The sequence below is a fragment of the Myxocyprinus asiaticus genome, chromosome 1, assembly GCF_019703515.2.
Source record: "Myxocyprinus asiaticus isolate MX2 ecotype Aquarium Trade chromosome 1, UBuf_Myxa_2, whole genome shotgun sequence".
Lineage (NCBI taxonomy): Eukaryota > Metazoa > Chordata > Actinopteri > Cypriniformes > Catostomidae > Myxocyprinus > Myxocyprinus asiaticus.
The window spans coordinates 58,940,578-58,957,724 of record NC_059344.1 but is presented as its reverse complement, the minus strand read 5'-3'; the positions used below and the strand labels follow the sequence as shown (position 1 = coordinate 58,957,724).

At 37.7% G+C, this 17,147-nt stretch overlaps 1 protein-coding gene across 1 annotated transcript in view; it reads left to right on the top strand.

Annotated features, from left to right (window-relative positions):
- LOC127417151 (copine-7-like) overlaps nt 1-17,147 on the top strand; it is an 88,715-nt gene that overhangs the window by 34,936 nt on the left and 36,632 nt on the right. The window contains exons 6-10 of the mRNA XM_051657313.1: nt 10,896-10,979; nt 11,066-11,155; nt 11,976-12,074; nt 12,255-12,344; nt 16,657-16,716. Coding sequence (XP_051513273.1) covers nt 10,896-10,979; nt 11,066-11,155; nt 11,976-12,074; nt 12,255-12,344; nt 16,657-16,716 — 423 coding nt within the window. The remainder of the gene's footprint in view (nt 1-10,895; nt 10,980-11,065; nt 11,156-11,975; nt 12,075-12,254; nt 12,345-16,656; nt 16,717-17,147) is intronic.

Below are 17,147 nucleotides of genomic sequence, written 5' to 3'. Positions count from 1 at the left end.
TGTTTTGGAGGCATCTGTTGTGACCACGACACGCCTGGAGACCAGTTCTAGAGGAACACCAACGAGAGGTCGGTCCACGGGCCGAAAAGACGGTGACAGACCGGCGTGATGACCACACGATGTGTCCCGTGGTGCCATGCCCATCTCGGGACTCGAGTCTGGAGCCAGTGCTGAAGCGGCCTCATATGCATCAACCCGAGTGGGGTGGCTACCGCCGAGGATTCCATATGCCCCAGGAGCCTCTGAAAAAGTTTCAGTAGAACCGCTGTTTTCTGTTTGAACGCCTTCAAACAGGCCAGCACCAACTGAGATAGCTCCTCGTGCACTTCTGGGATGAATGGCACTGGAGCGGGGCATGGCTACTTTGAGCGGCTCCGCGGGCCCAGGAACCAATCATCAAGCTGCGAGGGTTCAGGGGAGAGCAGAGGGTTCCACTCTAACCCGGGGAAGCATGTCCGTCATTTCGGTATCAGCCTGTGACTGGGCAATCATCCCCGAAGGGGGAAGCCCAGCTGAGGCTTCTGCGTCCGACTGGATAAGCACGCTCTCCGATGCTGCGCTCGAGAGCTCATCATCTTTGCGGGCTCCGAACAAGAAGCCAGACTCACCGTGAGACGAGCCGGCGAACTCATCCGGAAGCCCGATTGGGGCAGACGAGCGTGCTGGGGAATGGGAGGTCCGCGGGGGGGGATACCCGGCAGAGACGATCCCATTGGGGTCCCCAAATTGCCCCCAGTGCTAGCCACGCTGGCCTCATACCCATAGGTAGAAGGACCGAGAAGGTAGAAGTGACCCCTAGTGTCACTACATTGATACAACGTCGAGTGAGTGACAGATAGGGAACTAAAAAATATGAAATTAACTGAGTCAAAATAAAATAATAAACAATAGAAATTAACTAAATATTTCACTTAAAAAAAGAAGACAGTGACTTCTGGCAAAATCCCTTCAAGGCTGTGCAGGCTAAAGTGAATTATTTTATCAATTACATGAACATGAACTATTTGAATGAACCCAATCTCTCAAAAGAACTGGAGATCCCAATGCTAGATGTAAGTGAATCGTTTTTTTTTTTTTAACTGGATCATTTACATCAACTGTCTGAAATATCCAGTTGACTTAAATAATACAGATTTCTCAATGCTACATATAAGAGAAAGAGAGAGGATGGTTTGGGTGAGTGAGTGAAGTCCTATTTGACAAAATCATGCAAAAACTCAATCCCTAATCCTAACATTAACCATTTACAAACCCTAAAATCAGAGAGAAAAAACTGGTTGATAAGGATGTCTTTCAAGCCCCAACCCAAACCCTGAAATCTGATCAACTGAAAGGGAATGGTGTTCCAGGACTAACAAGGATTTCGATTCCAGGAACATGTCCTACTTGGCAAAGTCACAGGACTGGTTTAGAAACAGATTTCTGGTCTCATGAAATCTGTATCTTGTCTCATGTTTTAAGAAAAAAGCCCTTATTTCTCCCCCTCTTAAATTAAAAGTTGGGCATGTGCTTTGGTTCTGTATGGTTAAACTAATCCAGAAGGACATCTCATGTTTGTTAAACAGGACTGCTCTTAGGTAAAGACACATGCTGATACACTAACACCCTGTCTACACTGGACGAGGGTGGCGCGTCAACTCATATCAAAAGCAATAGAACCCATTATAATCAATGATGCTGTCTACACTGAAAGCGTTCGTCGCGGTGCATCGACAGTAAATGGGTGCCCCATTCCATTTTGTGCTGCACGTGCTGGCGGTACTACTGTCAACAACACAAATAAATGGTTTAGAACTTTCGCGTCGACGCGTCCAGTGTAGACACCCTCAAGCCGTTGCGTCACATCAGTGGACGTGCGCAGTGTAGACAGGGTGTTACGTAAGGGATTATGTACAGTCAGCCGGTTGTTATCGCACGATAAACCCGGACAGGGTGAACAGGAAGTGAAGAAATTCTAGTTCTGCTGGTGTTTATTTTGTGAAAATGATCATCCATAAATGATCATCCAATGACCACCATTCTCATCATGTGCACACATACACTTATACCATGACTTCCACTGGCTGAGGCAAACACTTACAAGCAACATATTTTAGGTTTTCTAATAATTAGATGATTGAAGAAAATGACAATTATCAATTTATAGCATAATTAATTAAAAAAGCTAACCTGTTCAACATTAAATTAATTAAATACAACATAACAGCTAATGTGTTCATTTATAGGTAACAAACAGCAAACTTGATTAACCTCTTAAACTGATAATAAGATCATCTCTGATTTCAGGTATGTGGGTGGGTGGGTATGGTGGAAAGGGACGATGTGTAGAGACCAATCGGCCACTGTTTTACAGTTTGGATTGGACTGATCACTTAGATTGACAGGTCTTGATTTACCATGCGCACAGCTGAAACAGTGCTGGATCTTATTACTTGCTGCTTATTCTATGTAATTATGTTTCTGATTTATTGTGGCATTTACAAATGTAAATAGTTCTTAGGTTCAGTAAAACCCTCAGATCACTTGTTTGGAGAGTTTTTGGACTTTTGATGAAAAAGGCTACCTTGGTTCAAAATGCCATAACTTGCTTTGAGATAATGCAAAATTTTTCCCATGATTGTAGTCATCATGTCAAGCATGAATAATTAACAAAATGAATGAATAAACTGCATCACTTTCTCAGCAGTGTTGTAACATAAGAGTCTCCAAACATGAGATGTACATGTTTGTATTTTTGAGAAAATCAAGATTATGCATGGTTAATCATATTTAATTCACCGAAATAAGGCCATGAAACACATAATAGATTTTGTAGACTCACAAAATTAACTTTTGTGAGACACTTTTTGTGTTAGAAAGGCCGCATCGGATCACGCTCTTCTTCTGAGGTAAATTCACAGCGTGTCTTCTTCCAAAAAACGATAATGAGCTCAAACGGGAAAGGCTGTACCTCTCGTTGGTTTCATATGGATTACACAGTCAGAGAATATTTGTTTTAGATTTAAATTGGTTCATTTAAAAGTAGACAATTCAAGCTTTCTATAGACATATTTCTCATGTCTGTGAGGCAAGTATACGCTGAGTTACGGTTCATTTTCGTGACGCGCTCCAGACAGAAGTTCACGGAGACAGAGACGGCAGAAAGCGCATCCTGTATGATTTCTTTATTATACAAAACCACAACGTTTTGCTGTTATTGTGAGTGTACACAAATAAAAGTAAACCCTTTCGAATGATGTCTTACTCTTATCTGTATGACCAAAAATGATGGAATATTTCTTTCTGCTGTTATCAGGGAAAAAGTCAGGTGATCGCGCCGGCACCTCTGGTGACCACAGAGGATTGACTATGTTATGTTATCAATATAAAAAAAACAACTCAAACAGGAGCAATTCAAATATTGAATTTTGGGGGCATTTCCGACCATGCACGATGCCATTTTGATCCAACGCCTGATTAGCTTGCTTGTTGTTAATCTTAATGGAGGGCTATTGCCTAAGTTCTGCTGGCTCTATGGACATTTTTTATAGTGGTTAAATTTCACAGCAGTGGCAAACAATGTTGAAGTTTAGGGCAAACATTATCCTTACCCTGACAGTCGGAGGCGGCAAGAAATTTGACGGAGGCGGCCACCTCATAATTCTCTATGCAGGAAAAATATACAGTATAAACAAAATAATACTGTATACAATAAAAATAATATACATAATACAGTATACACAAAATAAGAAGACTGTATACAATAAAAATACACTGTACAGATAAGAATTGATAAGAATCAATGCACTGTATATCCTTCAGGTTCACATAAAAGAATGTGTTGATGACTCAATTAACTTTTTGTCATGAGGTGATTAGAGTTTCATGTTCACCCAAAGTGGGCTTCCATCCAATATAGCAAGAGGATGGAAAGAGTTTGCTAAATGGCTAGGCAGAATAATTACTGTGCTGCTATCTTTGCACAGGATCAGTCTGTTCAAACAACTTTGGCTTTCTGCAAATACATGCTGTTTTGATTGTATATAATGGACTCATTAGCAAATCAAACTTTATTGGAATTTATGACAGCTTTCGTCATGTAACCAATTATGTAGAAGCCCCATGTAAATGTCATTTCTCTTTACGAAGCAAAAGCTAATGCGGTTTGAATTGAAGTTTGCTCCAGGTGATGTGACGTTTATCAAAGATTTTTCCCTTGGCAAAACTGCGAATTTTGATGCCTAATTTGGCACTGTTCCTTCACTTTTTGTGGACACTGTTAGCTTTATCTTTCACCAGATCTTAAAAGACAAGCACTGATTCATCTTTAAATTGAGATTTAAGCCAGTGCTGGGTAGATTACTTCGGAATTGTATTTAAATACTGATTACAAACTGCATGAATAAAATTGTAATTAGTAACATAATCTCTTGGATTTTTGGTTATCTAATCTGATTCATTTTGGATTACTTTTGGTTTACTTCTGACCTAATTTTTGTTAATTTGATGTAGCATGCATTTGAGAAGGATAACCTTGTCCCATTTTCACAAAATGTTGCTTAAATGCATTTAAGAAAACTTAAGTAATGATTCAAAATATGAGAATTTATATTATTGGGAGTTTCACTCAATATTTGTCTGTTAAACATGCACTCAGTAATTTTTTTGAAGTATGTCGAAGTATGGCTATTTAGCAGAGACAGGCCACTTCTATTAAAATGAATGGGACAAATTGGCCCAACCAAGGAGCTCTAAGCACCCAGCAGTCAATGGATGTTATAAAGGAAGTCCCACCTTACAGGTAAAAGAGCCAATCACTGTTTAGATACAGACATCGCCTGTCAATGAACTCGAGAACGTGCATGCGCATTAGCTATACAAGCTGGGAAAGTTTTTTTTTGTTTTTTTTTTGCATAATATGAGATAATGAAGCACAATTTATGATTCCAGGGTTGTCACATTTTATTGCTGTTTTAAAATATGTTCTTTGATCGTAATCTTGACCGACCGTTCTGGAGATTGCGGTCTTTACACATTCAAGTAGATAGGAGCTGCACTGTCATGACTGAAAATAGCCTTCCAAGAGCGTGTCAAAGATGGCCGACAGTGGACTGACTAGCTAGAAAGACTTTGGTATGGCTTACACTGACACCTTGTGGCCTGGATGCTGCATAATTCAAACACAGTAGTTTTCGGTGACCAATGCCATTGTAGAAATTCACTATGCACAGTAAGCCAGGATTCATTTAATCCATGAATGAAAGTGTCCAATAACAGGGTAGTTACTGTGATTAAACTAGTATTATTCTGCTGGTCATGTGATGCTAACATGCTGGTGTGATGTCATCACAACAACATTCCACAGTCAAACGTGGCCAATTTATACCAAACCAGCTTCCAAGATTATCAAAATCATGGTGACTGACTAGTTATTTATCTAGCACATTCATGTACATTTTTTAAGCTGAGTACAAAAGCAATATGTGAAACTAAAACTAACTTTACCATGTTAATGATGTCGGTTCGGCATTTATGCGTGGATTAGATATAACATGTATTTGGGTATTTTGATGTGTTTGATGGTCAAAACAGGATAATTCAAATAACAATTAAAATGTGTTCATCAGGAGTTGGTTAGATATGTATATAAAGATAAGAAAACATGCAAGCACACCCTCAAATGCTTCAGTAGATCTGATGCAGAAGTGGATAGGATATTAACTTTTCGAGGCAGAGTTTACATTGCACAGTAATGTTTTTGCCCTGTGTCTCCTTAAAAAGTCAAATGATTTTGTAAATCCTGTGGTCAAATGCTGAGTGAGAAGTTCCATCTTCAGTGTAATAGTTACCTTGCCAGTGGCAGTGGCCAGTATCAGGTCTGTGTGTGCAATTCCACAACCCTCCCCCTTCTTTCAAAAACAATAAAAGACTTACCAAACATATATAAGTATTCAGCTGATTAAGAATTAAAAATTTTAAAAAGAGGAATTAGGGGAATCAGTAAATTATGAACTATTAGTAAAATTTTCTGATTAACATGTGATCACGTAATCCATACAAAATTACATGTAATCCAGATTACATGTAATCAGTTACTACCCAGCACTGCTTTTAGACAGCTGTGAAACAAAATGGCATAAAAGGTAGAGTTCACCCAAAAATGAAAATTCATCATCATTTACTCACCCTCATGTTGTTCCAAACCTGTATGACTTTTTTTTTTCTCTGTGAAACATAAAGGAGATGTTAGGCAAAGTGTCACCATCTCAGTCACCATCTTTTTTCATACACTGAAAGAGAATGATGACTGAGGCTATCCAGCCTAACATCTACTTTCGTGTTTCATGTAAGAAAGAAAGTCATACAGTTTGGAACAACATGAGGGTGAGTAAATTATGACAGAATTTGACATTTTTTGGCAAAATGTGCCTTTAATAATCTAGTCTCTTTGAAGTCCGACAGCCTTAAATGTCTTCTGGGAATAACAAACAGTCAGTAATCATTAGGCCATTCCGATCTCTGCATATACAATGACAGTTGTCAGTGGTGTGATGCATCTGATGCATGCAGACAACAAAAAAATCACTTGTCTAAATCAGTCTTCACTTGAACCATTGGCAAGATGTTACCTTGACAACTAGATAGTGGGGGCACCTCTTTCAGCATCCCTGTGGAGATGTCGCACACTAATGTAGTGAGAAATGGGAATATTAAATTGCTCATTCTTTGCACTACCCATTTCTCTCTCTCTCTCTCTCTCTCTCTCTCTCTCTCTCTCTCTCTCTCTCTATCCCTTTATCTCTCTTTGCCTGTCTTCTTCTCTGTCTCTCATCTGCACACACTTACATGCATAGTCCTCAGTGGCTTCTCTAGAGAGTTCCAATTCAGAAGCCTTATGTTTTATGTTTGTTTCTGACAATGTTCCTGATTTGATTTGCCACAGCTATAAGCAAAATCAGCAGCAACACACATGGGCTTGCAGTTTGTTTTTTTTGCTCATTTTCTCTCAATAATAATTTTACCTGAAAAGAGATCTGTATTTTTCCTTAACAGTTTTTGATGGTAAGATACTTTCTCCTATCCAAGCTTAATATGCAGGGACAGATATAAGTAATTCGTAGGATAATTGTTTTGAAAATAGTAAACACTGTGTCTCTGTAGCGCTACAAAATTCCCCGACCCAACAACATTGACATGAGTTGGGGGGTGGGATTAACTGTTTGCTCGATCAACAGCAGAGATGGGGCGTATTCGGAAAGCTGTCTGAAAACCCAACATGATCACACGGGAAGTCGGCATGCCCTATCTCCCATCGGTCATATTTGGAATGGCTCAACAACAATTACTTTCCCTCGTGGCATGACTGGCAGCACGTTGTGTCAGTTGCATGGGAGACCACAGATCAATCCCCAATCAAATGAGGAAATAATCAGAAATATCCCTAACATTGCATTTTGTCTCTACTAATGGTTAGGATTAGATTTGGGTTTTAGTTTTTTAGATTAAATAAAATAAGCATTTCTCTTCACTGTTTACACCCTGTTCAGCTGAAAATAATTATTTTTACAACTGGATTCTGGCAACCTCTCCTGGACATAAATGGATGTCACACTTGTTTATATGCTCTGAAATACTTACCGCTTTAGCCACTGGGGGGCACTGTTTTCAAATTCGGTCAACATATCGTCTAAAGAAAAATTGGCACACACACTTGCCGATTTTTATGTGAGATCAGGCTGGAAAACCAGGGACTAAAAACAAAATGCTTCTCATTTCTGTTTGTTCTGAGCAAAAACTGTATTTTTTCGTTCAAAAGTTCCGTAGCCTCCTTTCCAAAAGGTTACCGGTTAGAACAAAATAAAAGAATGGTTAATTATGTTCTTTTTAAAATGACAGTACTCTGCATTAATTTAGATACTAATTGCAGTGTTGCTAAATCTCCCAAGAGAAACATGTGACCTGGTCTGGAAAAACAAGCCCAAAATAAGCCACTTGCCTCACCAAAATAAGCAAAAATAAGCTATACATTTTTTTTCCTGTGTGTCAGCATAGAAATCTTAACAAGCAGTTAATTAACAGTTAAGTATACATTTATTTACAGATCTGCTTCTAAGTCAAAACCCAGCAGCATCAAATCTGTATTAATGCATCATATCTAACAATAATTCAGTAAAGACTTGGAAACAACTGAGAAAAGTTCTTTTTACCTCTAATAATGTTTTCCTTGTATCTGGATTAACCGTGCATGTATATGTAGTAATTATACATAGTTGTTAAAAAGATCTTCATTCACAGAATGCGACTTCCACAACGGACAATTAGGCAAAGACATGTGCGATGAAGCAGTTTCCTTCAGGATCAAAGCACGTTTAATTTTTTTGGGCAAAATGAAGTGGTGTAGTTCAAAAAACTTACTGTGATAAACCTTTTGGCCTTTAGTTTCATGAAAAAATTATTGGAACAAAATTAACTGGTTATAACCGGTTACCAGCATGTTTTCACTCCGGAAAAATTGAAAATCACTTTGTTCCGGTTTTCTGTTTTCATTTTTCGTTCCTTGAACCGTTTTTAGTCCCTGCTGAAAACAATGTTTATTTTGACAGTTCTGTTCTGCACTAGAGGTGCAGAAATTACACACTTCAGCTTTAAAGACCCCATGAATCAAGAGTTTTATGGCTTTTAGTTCATGTCTGTTAGCTTTGAGACCAGCTATAGACCATTTCAAGGACTTTAAGAAAGTGACGTCTTTTTCCCATGAACATTTACGACTAGTTGACATACTCATTCAAAACAACAGCAGGAGGTGCTTCATTCATTGTGACTTTAACATGATTACATCACTAACGTTAATATTATTGTAATAGAATGTTGTTATTATTTTGAGAACATGTTGTTCAGTGGCTGGATGCTCCTTGGATGCCTGGACTAACAGAAATTAAAGTGTTTAGATTGCCGAAAGAGCAACCACAAATGGAGGCATGAACTGCTGCAATGAAGAGAAATAGCTGGATAGTGCAGTACTAACAACTGTAGCACACATCTTATCTCTGGTAGGTGATTGACGTTATTGCCAACTATTGGTAAGGTTGATAGGTAGAGTTTAGCTGAGTATTTCTTTACAGGCTGTAAAAGTGACTATAGATAGCCCCTTTTACAATGAATGAAGCTGCGCAAGTCATTTACATTTACCTTTAGTCATTTAACAGATGCTTTTATCCAAAGTGACTTACAATTGAGGAACAAGCAATTTGTCACACAAAAGTCAACAATATCTGCAGTATTGCACTACCAAGATCTCAGAGTAGCTGGAGTAGTGTAAAAGCTAGGCTAGAAAAAAATTAAATTATTTTTTTTATAATTTAATAATTTTATCATTATAAAAAAACCTTACCTTGTCTGCAAGTCACACTCTTACAGCATTAACAGCTTCATTGATTATACGAGCGATCCAATATTCCCGACCTGTCCACTGCAGAAACAATTGTGAGCATCCAAAATACAATACACGCCTCTCTCGCATAGATGCGCTCAGTATCAACAACACGTCTGGATAAGTCACTTTAGGTAAACGTTTGATGTTCTTCGAGAAAATTTCTCAAAAAAATTTCTTTGAGGATCCGGTAATGATACCACATTGATTATTTTCAGTTTTTGCATATATCTTATTAGTTCTGTTTCAGCTAGACTCTAAAAGTACACGCTAGTCATTCTATTTTGACAGTTCTGGGTTATAAAAATGTAGCTACTGGAAATGCCTCAGGACAAGACATGCGCAGTAGCGTTCTAATTCCTTTGTTATTGTTTACGTCCTTGAAATGGTCTATATGCTAGTTTATGCTACCGACAAAATACATTTTAGCAAATGATGAATTTACAGTCTTTTCATGCATCGAGCTTTTCAGTGGACCATAAAATGTATGTTTCATCTTGTTTGCAAGGGCGTACATTTATTTTTTAGATAAATTGTCTTATTGATGATTTGTATGTTAAAATGTGTGTATATGTATACTTGTGATATTTTATTGTATTTAAATTTAAAGGTTAATCTTATAATATGTGTGGACATATGTAGTATATAAAGGTTAGTACTGTCAATGCCAGTGTACCTATCGCCAGGCATGTCATCTACGTATGTTATGTAATATCAAGGACCGCAATGGAAATATGTTTTTAACTTTATTGTGTTATCCTTGACAAATGAGTTGTGATTCATTTAACTTTTTATTGTCAAATAAAACCAAATACAATTTTTTGTCCAATAAAATGCTCTCTAGAATGACAATGGCTTGGTTTGGAATTGAATACTAGCTCACTGAACTGAATACTGAGCAGTATACACTTTATACTGCCTTTTTTATATAGTATGTGCAACAATTTCCTTATACAACAAATATATATATATATATATATACAGTATACACACACACACACACACACACACACACACAAAGAAATGTTAAAAATGGCATCTGGTATACTTTCAGTTCATTCATCACACTGAAAATGCAAGATCAAGTAGGGCGCATTGCAGTGCTGGGTACAGTATTACATGAAGTGTGCTCTGTTATAATGCACATTTTGGCAACGGTAGATCATCTGGATGTTCTATGCAATTTTCAAACTGAGCACATACTATACTGTACTGCAGCAATAATAAAAGTAGTATGTTAGAATGCTGTTCTCCGAACATAGCCAATGTCCCATCTCCCTAATTGTACCTCCTGTTGACTAGCAATAGCCAGTAATCAAGGCTATTGGCTGTTTTTGGCATGTCCTAGTCCAACTTCTTTTTTCAATAGAAGATTCAGAGGAAAGAAAACTGTGTTCATTGAACCATTTCATGGGGTCATTTCACAAATTGTCTACTGCATGCTGTTCTCTTTGAATGCGCTTGACATTTTCTTATGACTGAATAGGATCTCTTCAGCAAGTCAGATCCATTCTTGGAGATTTACCGGATCAATGATGATGGAACAGAACAGCTTGTACACAGAACTGAAGTAAGTTGTTCTGCCTAATGGAGTAAAAAAAAATTATTTACTGGATTTTTCTTTGGTTTATACAGAGAATGTTTGTTGTTCTGCAGGTAATCAAAAACAACCTGAACCCTGTGTGGGAGCCATTTAAAGTGTCTCTCATTTCTTTGTGCAGCTGTGATGATGAAAGAAAGTTAAAGGTAATTATTAAAAATTTGCCCAAAATTGAAAATCATTTGCTTATCCTCATGTCGTTCCAAACCTGAATGGCATTCTTTCTTCTGTGGAGGTTCTCTTTTCCATACAATGAAAGCATATATATTTTTATATGTTTATATGACTTGTGCAGTTTATTCCAAGTCTATTGAAGCAATACGATAGCTTTGTGCGAGAAACAGACTAAAATTTAAGCCATTATTCACTGAAAATCTGCTCCTCTGCGGAAACTCTCAAATCTCATTGTGCATCACAATCAGCCACAAGACATGCAATTATCAATGGCATTTGATGTCAGTGATGTCAAACCTGACATGACACGTCTTAAGGTGCGAAGTTTGAATATGCACAAGAACAAATGGGATTTGAGAACTAGGTTTCCAGCAAATAATGATTGAAATTTCAGTACGCAATCGTAATGTTTCAAAAACTTGGATTGTAGTGCGCAAGTGGTAGGCTATAGACTACTTTAATTGTGAATTTTAAAGTGTTTTTTTGTGGTTTGTGGAGCTTGACAGTCCCTGGTCACTGCCTACTTCCATTGCATGTAAAGGAGCATATAGAACATTCGGCTAAATACAGTATCTCCTTTTGTGTTCCACTTACGAATTAAAGTCATACGTGTTTGGAATGACATGGCAAGTAAATGATTTATCAGTTTTGTACCCAAACACCTGTTTTGGGTCAAATTATTCCTTTAAGATAAATAACACTTAAGTGTGAAAAAAAAAAAAATGAAATGTGAAAATTTGAAGGACAATTGAGTTAATGAGATGTTGTAATTGTATTGTCTGTTGATTTCAGTGCTTAGTCTGGGATTATGACTCCAGGGGAAAGCATGATTTCATTGGCGAATTCTACACCAATTTCAAAGAAATGCAGAAGATTTCCTTGGAAAACAAGGTCAGTGTGAGAGACCTTCAACCATACGTTGGTGTTTGATATTGGTCATGGCAATTTCCTATCGAAAGCCTGCAATGGATTTAAGAAATGTCACTACCCTTTTCCATGTGTGATAAAAGTGACACAGTGCCACCTCCAATTTTCTGCTCATCCCTTTGATCTCTTCCTGTTCTTCTACAGGTCACATGGGAATGCATCAATCCAAAATACAAACTGAAGAAGAAGAAGAACTACAAGAACTCTGGGCTGGTTATTCTCAGCGATCTCAAGGTAGGAAGAGTCGGACAGTTTGTGTGCATGCAGAGAGAGCTTTACATATATGCCATTCTTGTTTTAGGGATGTTAGCTCAAGCCAACAGGCTGCGAAGGAAAAGATGGTGGAGTCATTATAGTTGTGGGTGGGTGTGACAATCAAGGTTAGCCCACAGACAGCAGTGGGTAGATACTGCTGTGTTTGTATTGTTAGTGTGCATTCACACAAGCAAAATGTTCATTGATAGAGATGTTTTGAATGCATATGTTGTGTTTTGAATGCTGCTCTCCAGCATGGGATTCTGATGTGCTGGTGTCGCCAATACAAGTTAAGCTCTATGGACAGCATCTGTGGTGTAGACAATGGCTCTGTTCCAAAACATAGCTATCTTAGGCGCATTCCCAACAAAAAGGCTGTTCCAAAATGTAAGCAAATCAATTATGCGGCCTCCCAAGATACCTCGTTTTTAGCCAAAGTCTAATTAGACATTGCAGCTAGCTCACTAGAAAAAAATTCAAGATGGCGGACGAAGCGAGAGAAATGTTGATTATAAATATCTTTATATTTATAATCAGCAATCATCCAATAGGGAGAGTGTTCCATTACTGCTATCAGGTCCTTTAATTGAAACATTTTACATTACATTTATGCATTTAGCAGACGCTTTTATCCAAAGCAACTTACAGTGCCCTTATTACAGGGACAATCCCCCTGGAGCAACCTGGAGTTAAGTGCCTTGCTCAAGGACACAATGGTGGTGGCTGTGGGGATTGAACCAACAACCTTTTGCTTACCAGTTCAGTGCTTTAGTCCACTACGCCACCACCACTCCAAAAGAGTGGAACAGAAGAATCAGAAACAGAAGAATAAACATTTTCAATGGCAAACTTAGCATTTATTTAGCAAAATTCTCTCTCTCTCTCTCTCTCTCTCTCTCTCTCTCTCTCTCTCTCTCTCTCTCTCTCTCTCTCTCTCTATAAAAATCAATGAAGTGAACAGCAATAAAGAACAGCTTCAAACTAATTCATAAAAATGATCAACAAACAGTAATACCTACTTCCAAAAATTAGCTGAAATAAACAAGTAATAAACGTATTTATCCCTGGTTTTAGCAAGATGAATGTGTGTGTGGGTGTGTGTGTGTGTGGGCGTGCGTGCGTGCTTGCGCATGTTCACCATTGTGGATGTGTTATGGTCTCACCAATTCATTTTGGTGTGTGTGTGTTCTGCATTGTGGCTGATTGTTTTAGCCACTAATGTTTTGACAAATTTCAAAAGAATTGTTTTGTTTTATAGTCTGACCAGTTAGGCTTTGTGTGTGTGTGAGTGTGTGTGTGTGTGTGTGTGTGTGTGTTTTGCACTCTTGATGTTTGATAGTCTCATCCCTTCATGTCTCTGTGTGTTTTTTTCTGCATTGTGGCTGTTTTTTTAGATTTTATGTAATTAATTATGCAAAAAAAATAAAATAAAAAAAAAATCTGATATTAGTATTTCCCATTCATTTCCTATGGTGGTCACTTTTGACTGGGAACAGTACAACTGTGACTTTTTTTTTCTACCACTTAGAATGAACAAATCAACTCAGATATGAAATGGACGAAAAGTCACCAAGTCTCATACCCGTCAGATAAAGGAAACCAGTTTTATTGAAGAAACAAAATTGATTTCGGTCAAAAAGGACCAAACAGTGCATTAGGGTTAATAAAGTATAAATAACATGCATAGGAAGGTCAGCCGGTGGAATTTTTGGTGCCCCCCAGTAAGATGTAAGATGGTCCCCTAGGAGGTCTGTGCCCTATGCAGACTGTCACGGTCATGTCACTCTGTCAATCTGGGTTTTTGCCTGACAGGACCGTGGCATTATCGTCCCATGTCTGTCTTGTGTTTTGTTGTCTGTCTTTGTTTGAGCACATGGTTTCGGTTGAATTCTCTGCTGTGCGCTCTTTGGTCTGTCTTGTTTCATGTCGGGAGCACGGTGTCTGGATCCTGTCTTCCTGTCTGGTTTGTTTCGGTCTGTGTCAGGATCCGGACACTCGTGCTCCATGTCTGTCTGTTATTGATGTGGGTGCATCGTGCTTATGTCATCTTGGCAGCATGCACTCGCATCAATAGTTTCTCGCGAACACGGGTGCGCCTCTGCATTCCATGACAGCAAACTGTGTAATCTGATTATAGGGAGCGGCGGCCCTGGTTTATATGACACAAAATTGACCTACCGGAATTACATTATTAAAGCATAACCAGAAGCTCACTCACCTACAAAAGTAGTCCCACCTCTAATAGGATGCTTTAGTGTTTTATACATCCATTGTAAGTGCATTATTGTAAACATAATTTTTTGTTTGCTTGGTAACACTTTACAATAAGGTTCTACTGTATGTGTTAACATTAGTTAACTACATTAGTTAACATGAACTAACAATGAACAATACTTTTACAGCACTTAGTAATCTTGGTTCATTTTAATTTCAACATACTGTATACTAATATGTTTTTAAATTAAAAGTTTTAAATGTTAACATTAAACTAAAATGAACTAACAATGCACAATTATATATGTAATTTTTTATAAATGAACATTAACTAAGATTAACAGATGCTGTAAAAATGTTGTTCATTGTTAATTCATGATACCTAATGTTAACAATACACAATTATATATATATATATATATATATATATATATATATATATATATATATATATATATATATAAATAGATATTTTATAAATGAACATTAACTAAGATTAATAGACGCTGTAAAAATGCTGTTCATTGTTAAATCATGATACCTAATGTTAACAAATAGAACCTTATTGTAAATTGTTACTGTTGTTTTTTTTACAAACTGAGGAATACGTTTAAATTTTTGTATGTGGTAATCGATCAAATCTGATGCATAGAACTTAACTTGTATTAAACCCCGGACAGTGCTAGCATGTAGTTCTTGCAGCTCAACTGATATGACAAGTTTGTGGGTTCGTTTCCCAGTGAACACATGCCTGGGCTGCCTTGAATGCACTGAGGCCCTGATTTACTAAGATCCCAAATAACGGTTACTAATTTGCTTGTACAGTCTATTAATTGCGTGTGCGCGTAGTGGGACAAATATGTTGAACACACCCTCAAAAAGGAGTCTTTTGTGTGTTGTTATTGCACCAAATGCACGCTCACTTACAGTACTGCTCTCACTAAATAATGCAATTTTAATTTGATTCAATAAAATATGACAGTTATTAATATAAATATATTTATTTATAAGATTATACAATATCATCATAAAATATTTGCTATATAGCAAGTATAAGAGTGGTTGATGAGAATACCCATACATGACACATCTCTTGAATGTGTGAGATGATTGCAGAGTGGAGGACAAAATCAAATATCTTGACCATGGTAAAGTTGTGCTCGAGAAAGATATGGAAGGCTGCACAGGAGAGAACCAGCGCTCCCTGCTTGTTTCACGGGAGCAAAACACACCTGTTCGGCATACTGGTGCGCACTGGCAAGCTTCTGTCGAGCACTGGAGAGAACTGCCACTTAAAATATTTCGCAATATTACCTCAGTTAAAAACAATGCTTAAAACACTGAAATACGACATAATTTGTGCATAAATTGTTAGTAAGCTATCTTAGAGTTATAAGAGCTGTATTATCATCAGCATGTTATCAGCTATGATTTCGAGTTCTAAAAAAACATAAATCCTTTTTCACTATAAACCTTGACATCAGCAGTCTCATTGGTGATCATGATTTCAAGCTCGATTACACTTCCTAGTGCCATCTAGCGCTCTGTGCATGCGTCAAGCACTAGGAAATATAATCAAGCTTGCAATCATAATCCTGCCTAGAGTGCAATGGCAAGATGTAAAGTGAAAAAATAGTTATATTTTGGTCTGCTCTTGCCCAAAATTGATTAAATCACTTCAGAAGACATGGATTACACTTTAGTTTCATATGGATTACTTTTATGCTGCCTTTATGTGCTTTTTAGAGCTTTAAAGTTTTGGTCACCATTCACTTGCATTGTATGGACCTACACAGCTGAGATATTTTTCTTTGATCAGAATGAACCTTCAGGGCCTGTAGGTATACTTTAGGTATACTGTAGGTATATCAGTATACTTTTATACAAGTAAATCAGGGCCTGAAAGTTGCTTTGAATAAAAGTGTCTGTAAAATGAATAAATGTAATTTAAATGCAAATTCATGCTGTTCTTTTCAGCAGGGTTCATTTTAGATCTCTTTTACTGTACTCTCTGGTAAGCCTGTTAGATAAATGCAGTAGGGTTTCTGAGACTTATCCTCTATTCTTCATCTTGCAGCTTCACAGAGTCTATTCCTTCCTGGACTACATCATGGGAGGCTGCCAAATACACTTCACAGTAAGTGGGAACAGCAGGGTGCTCCACATTTAGCACCACAGTGCGATCCAGACCGTTCACAGATTTACTGTCCGTGCACTCCACACAAGCATGTAGATGTTAATGCCATGTCTTGCTTGACTGATAACTGCCGTCTCACATTAAATGCAAATCACATTAAATTAAATCACATTTATAGTAGATCATACATTAATATGTGATGAAGATTTGTGTTGATGTGGTACACTGCTCCTCATCAGAATGAAGCCATTTCAATTGGAACGCCCAATGGATGTAGAAAAGGAAGTCCCGCCTTACAGGTTAAAGAGCCAGTCACCTTTTAGATACAGACGTCGCCTGTCAGTCATCTCGAGAATATGCATGTGCATTAGCTGAACCAGCCTGAAAAAAAAAAAAAAAAAATTTATTTACCATATTGTTAAATTGTTCAT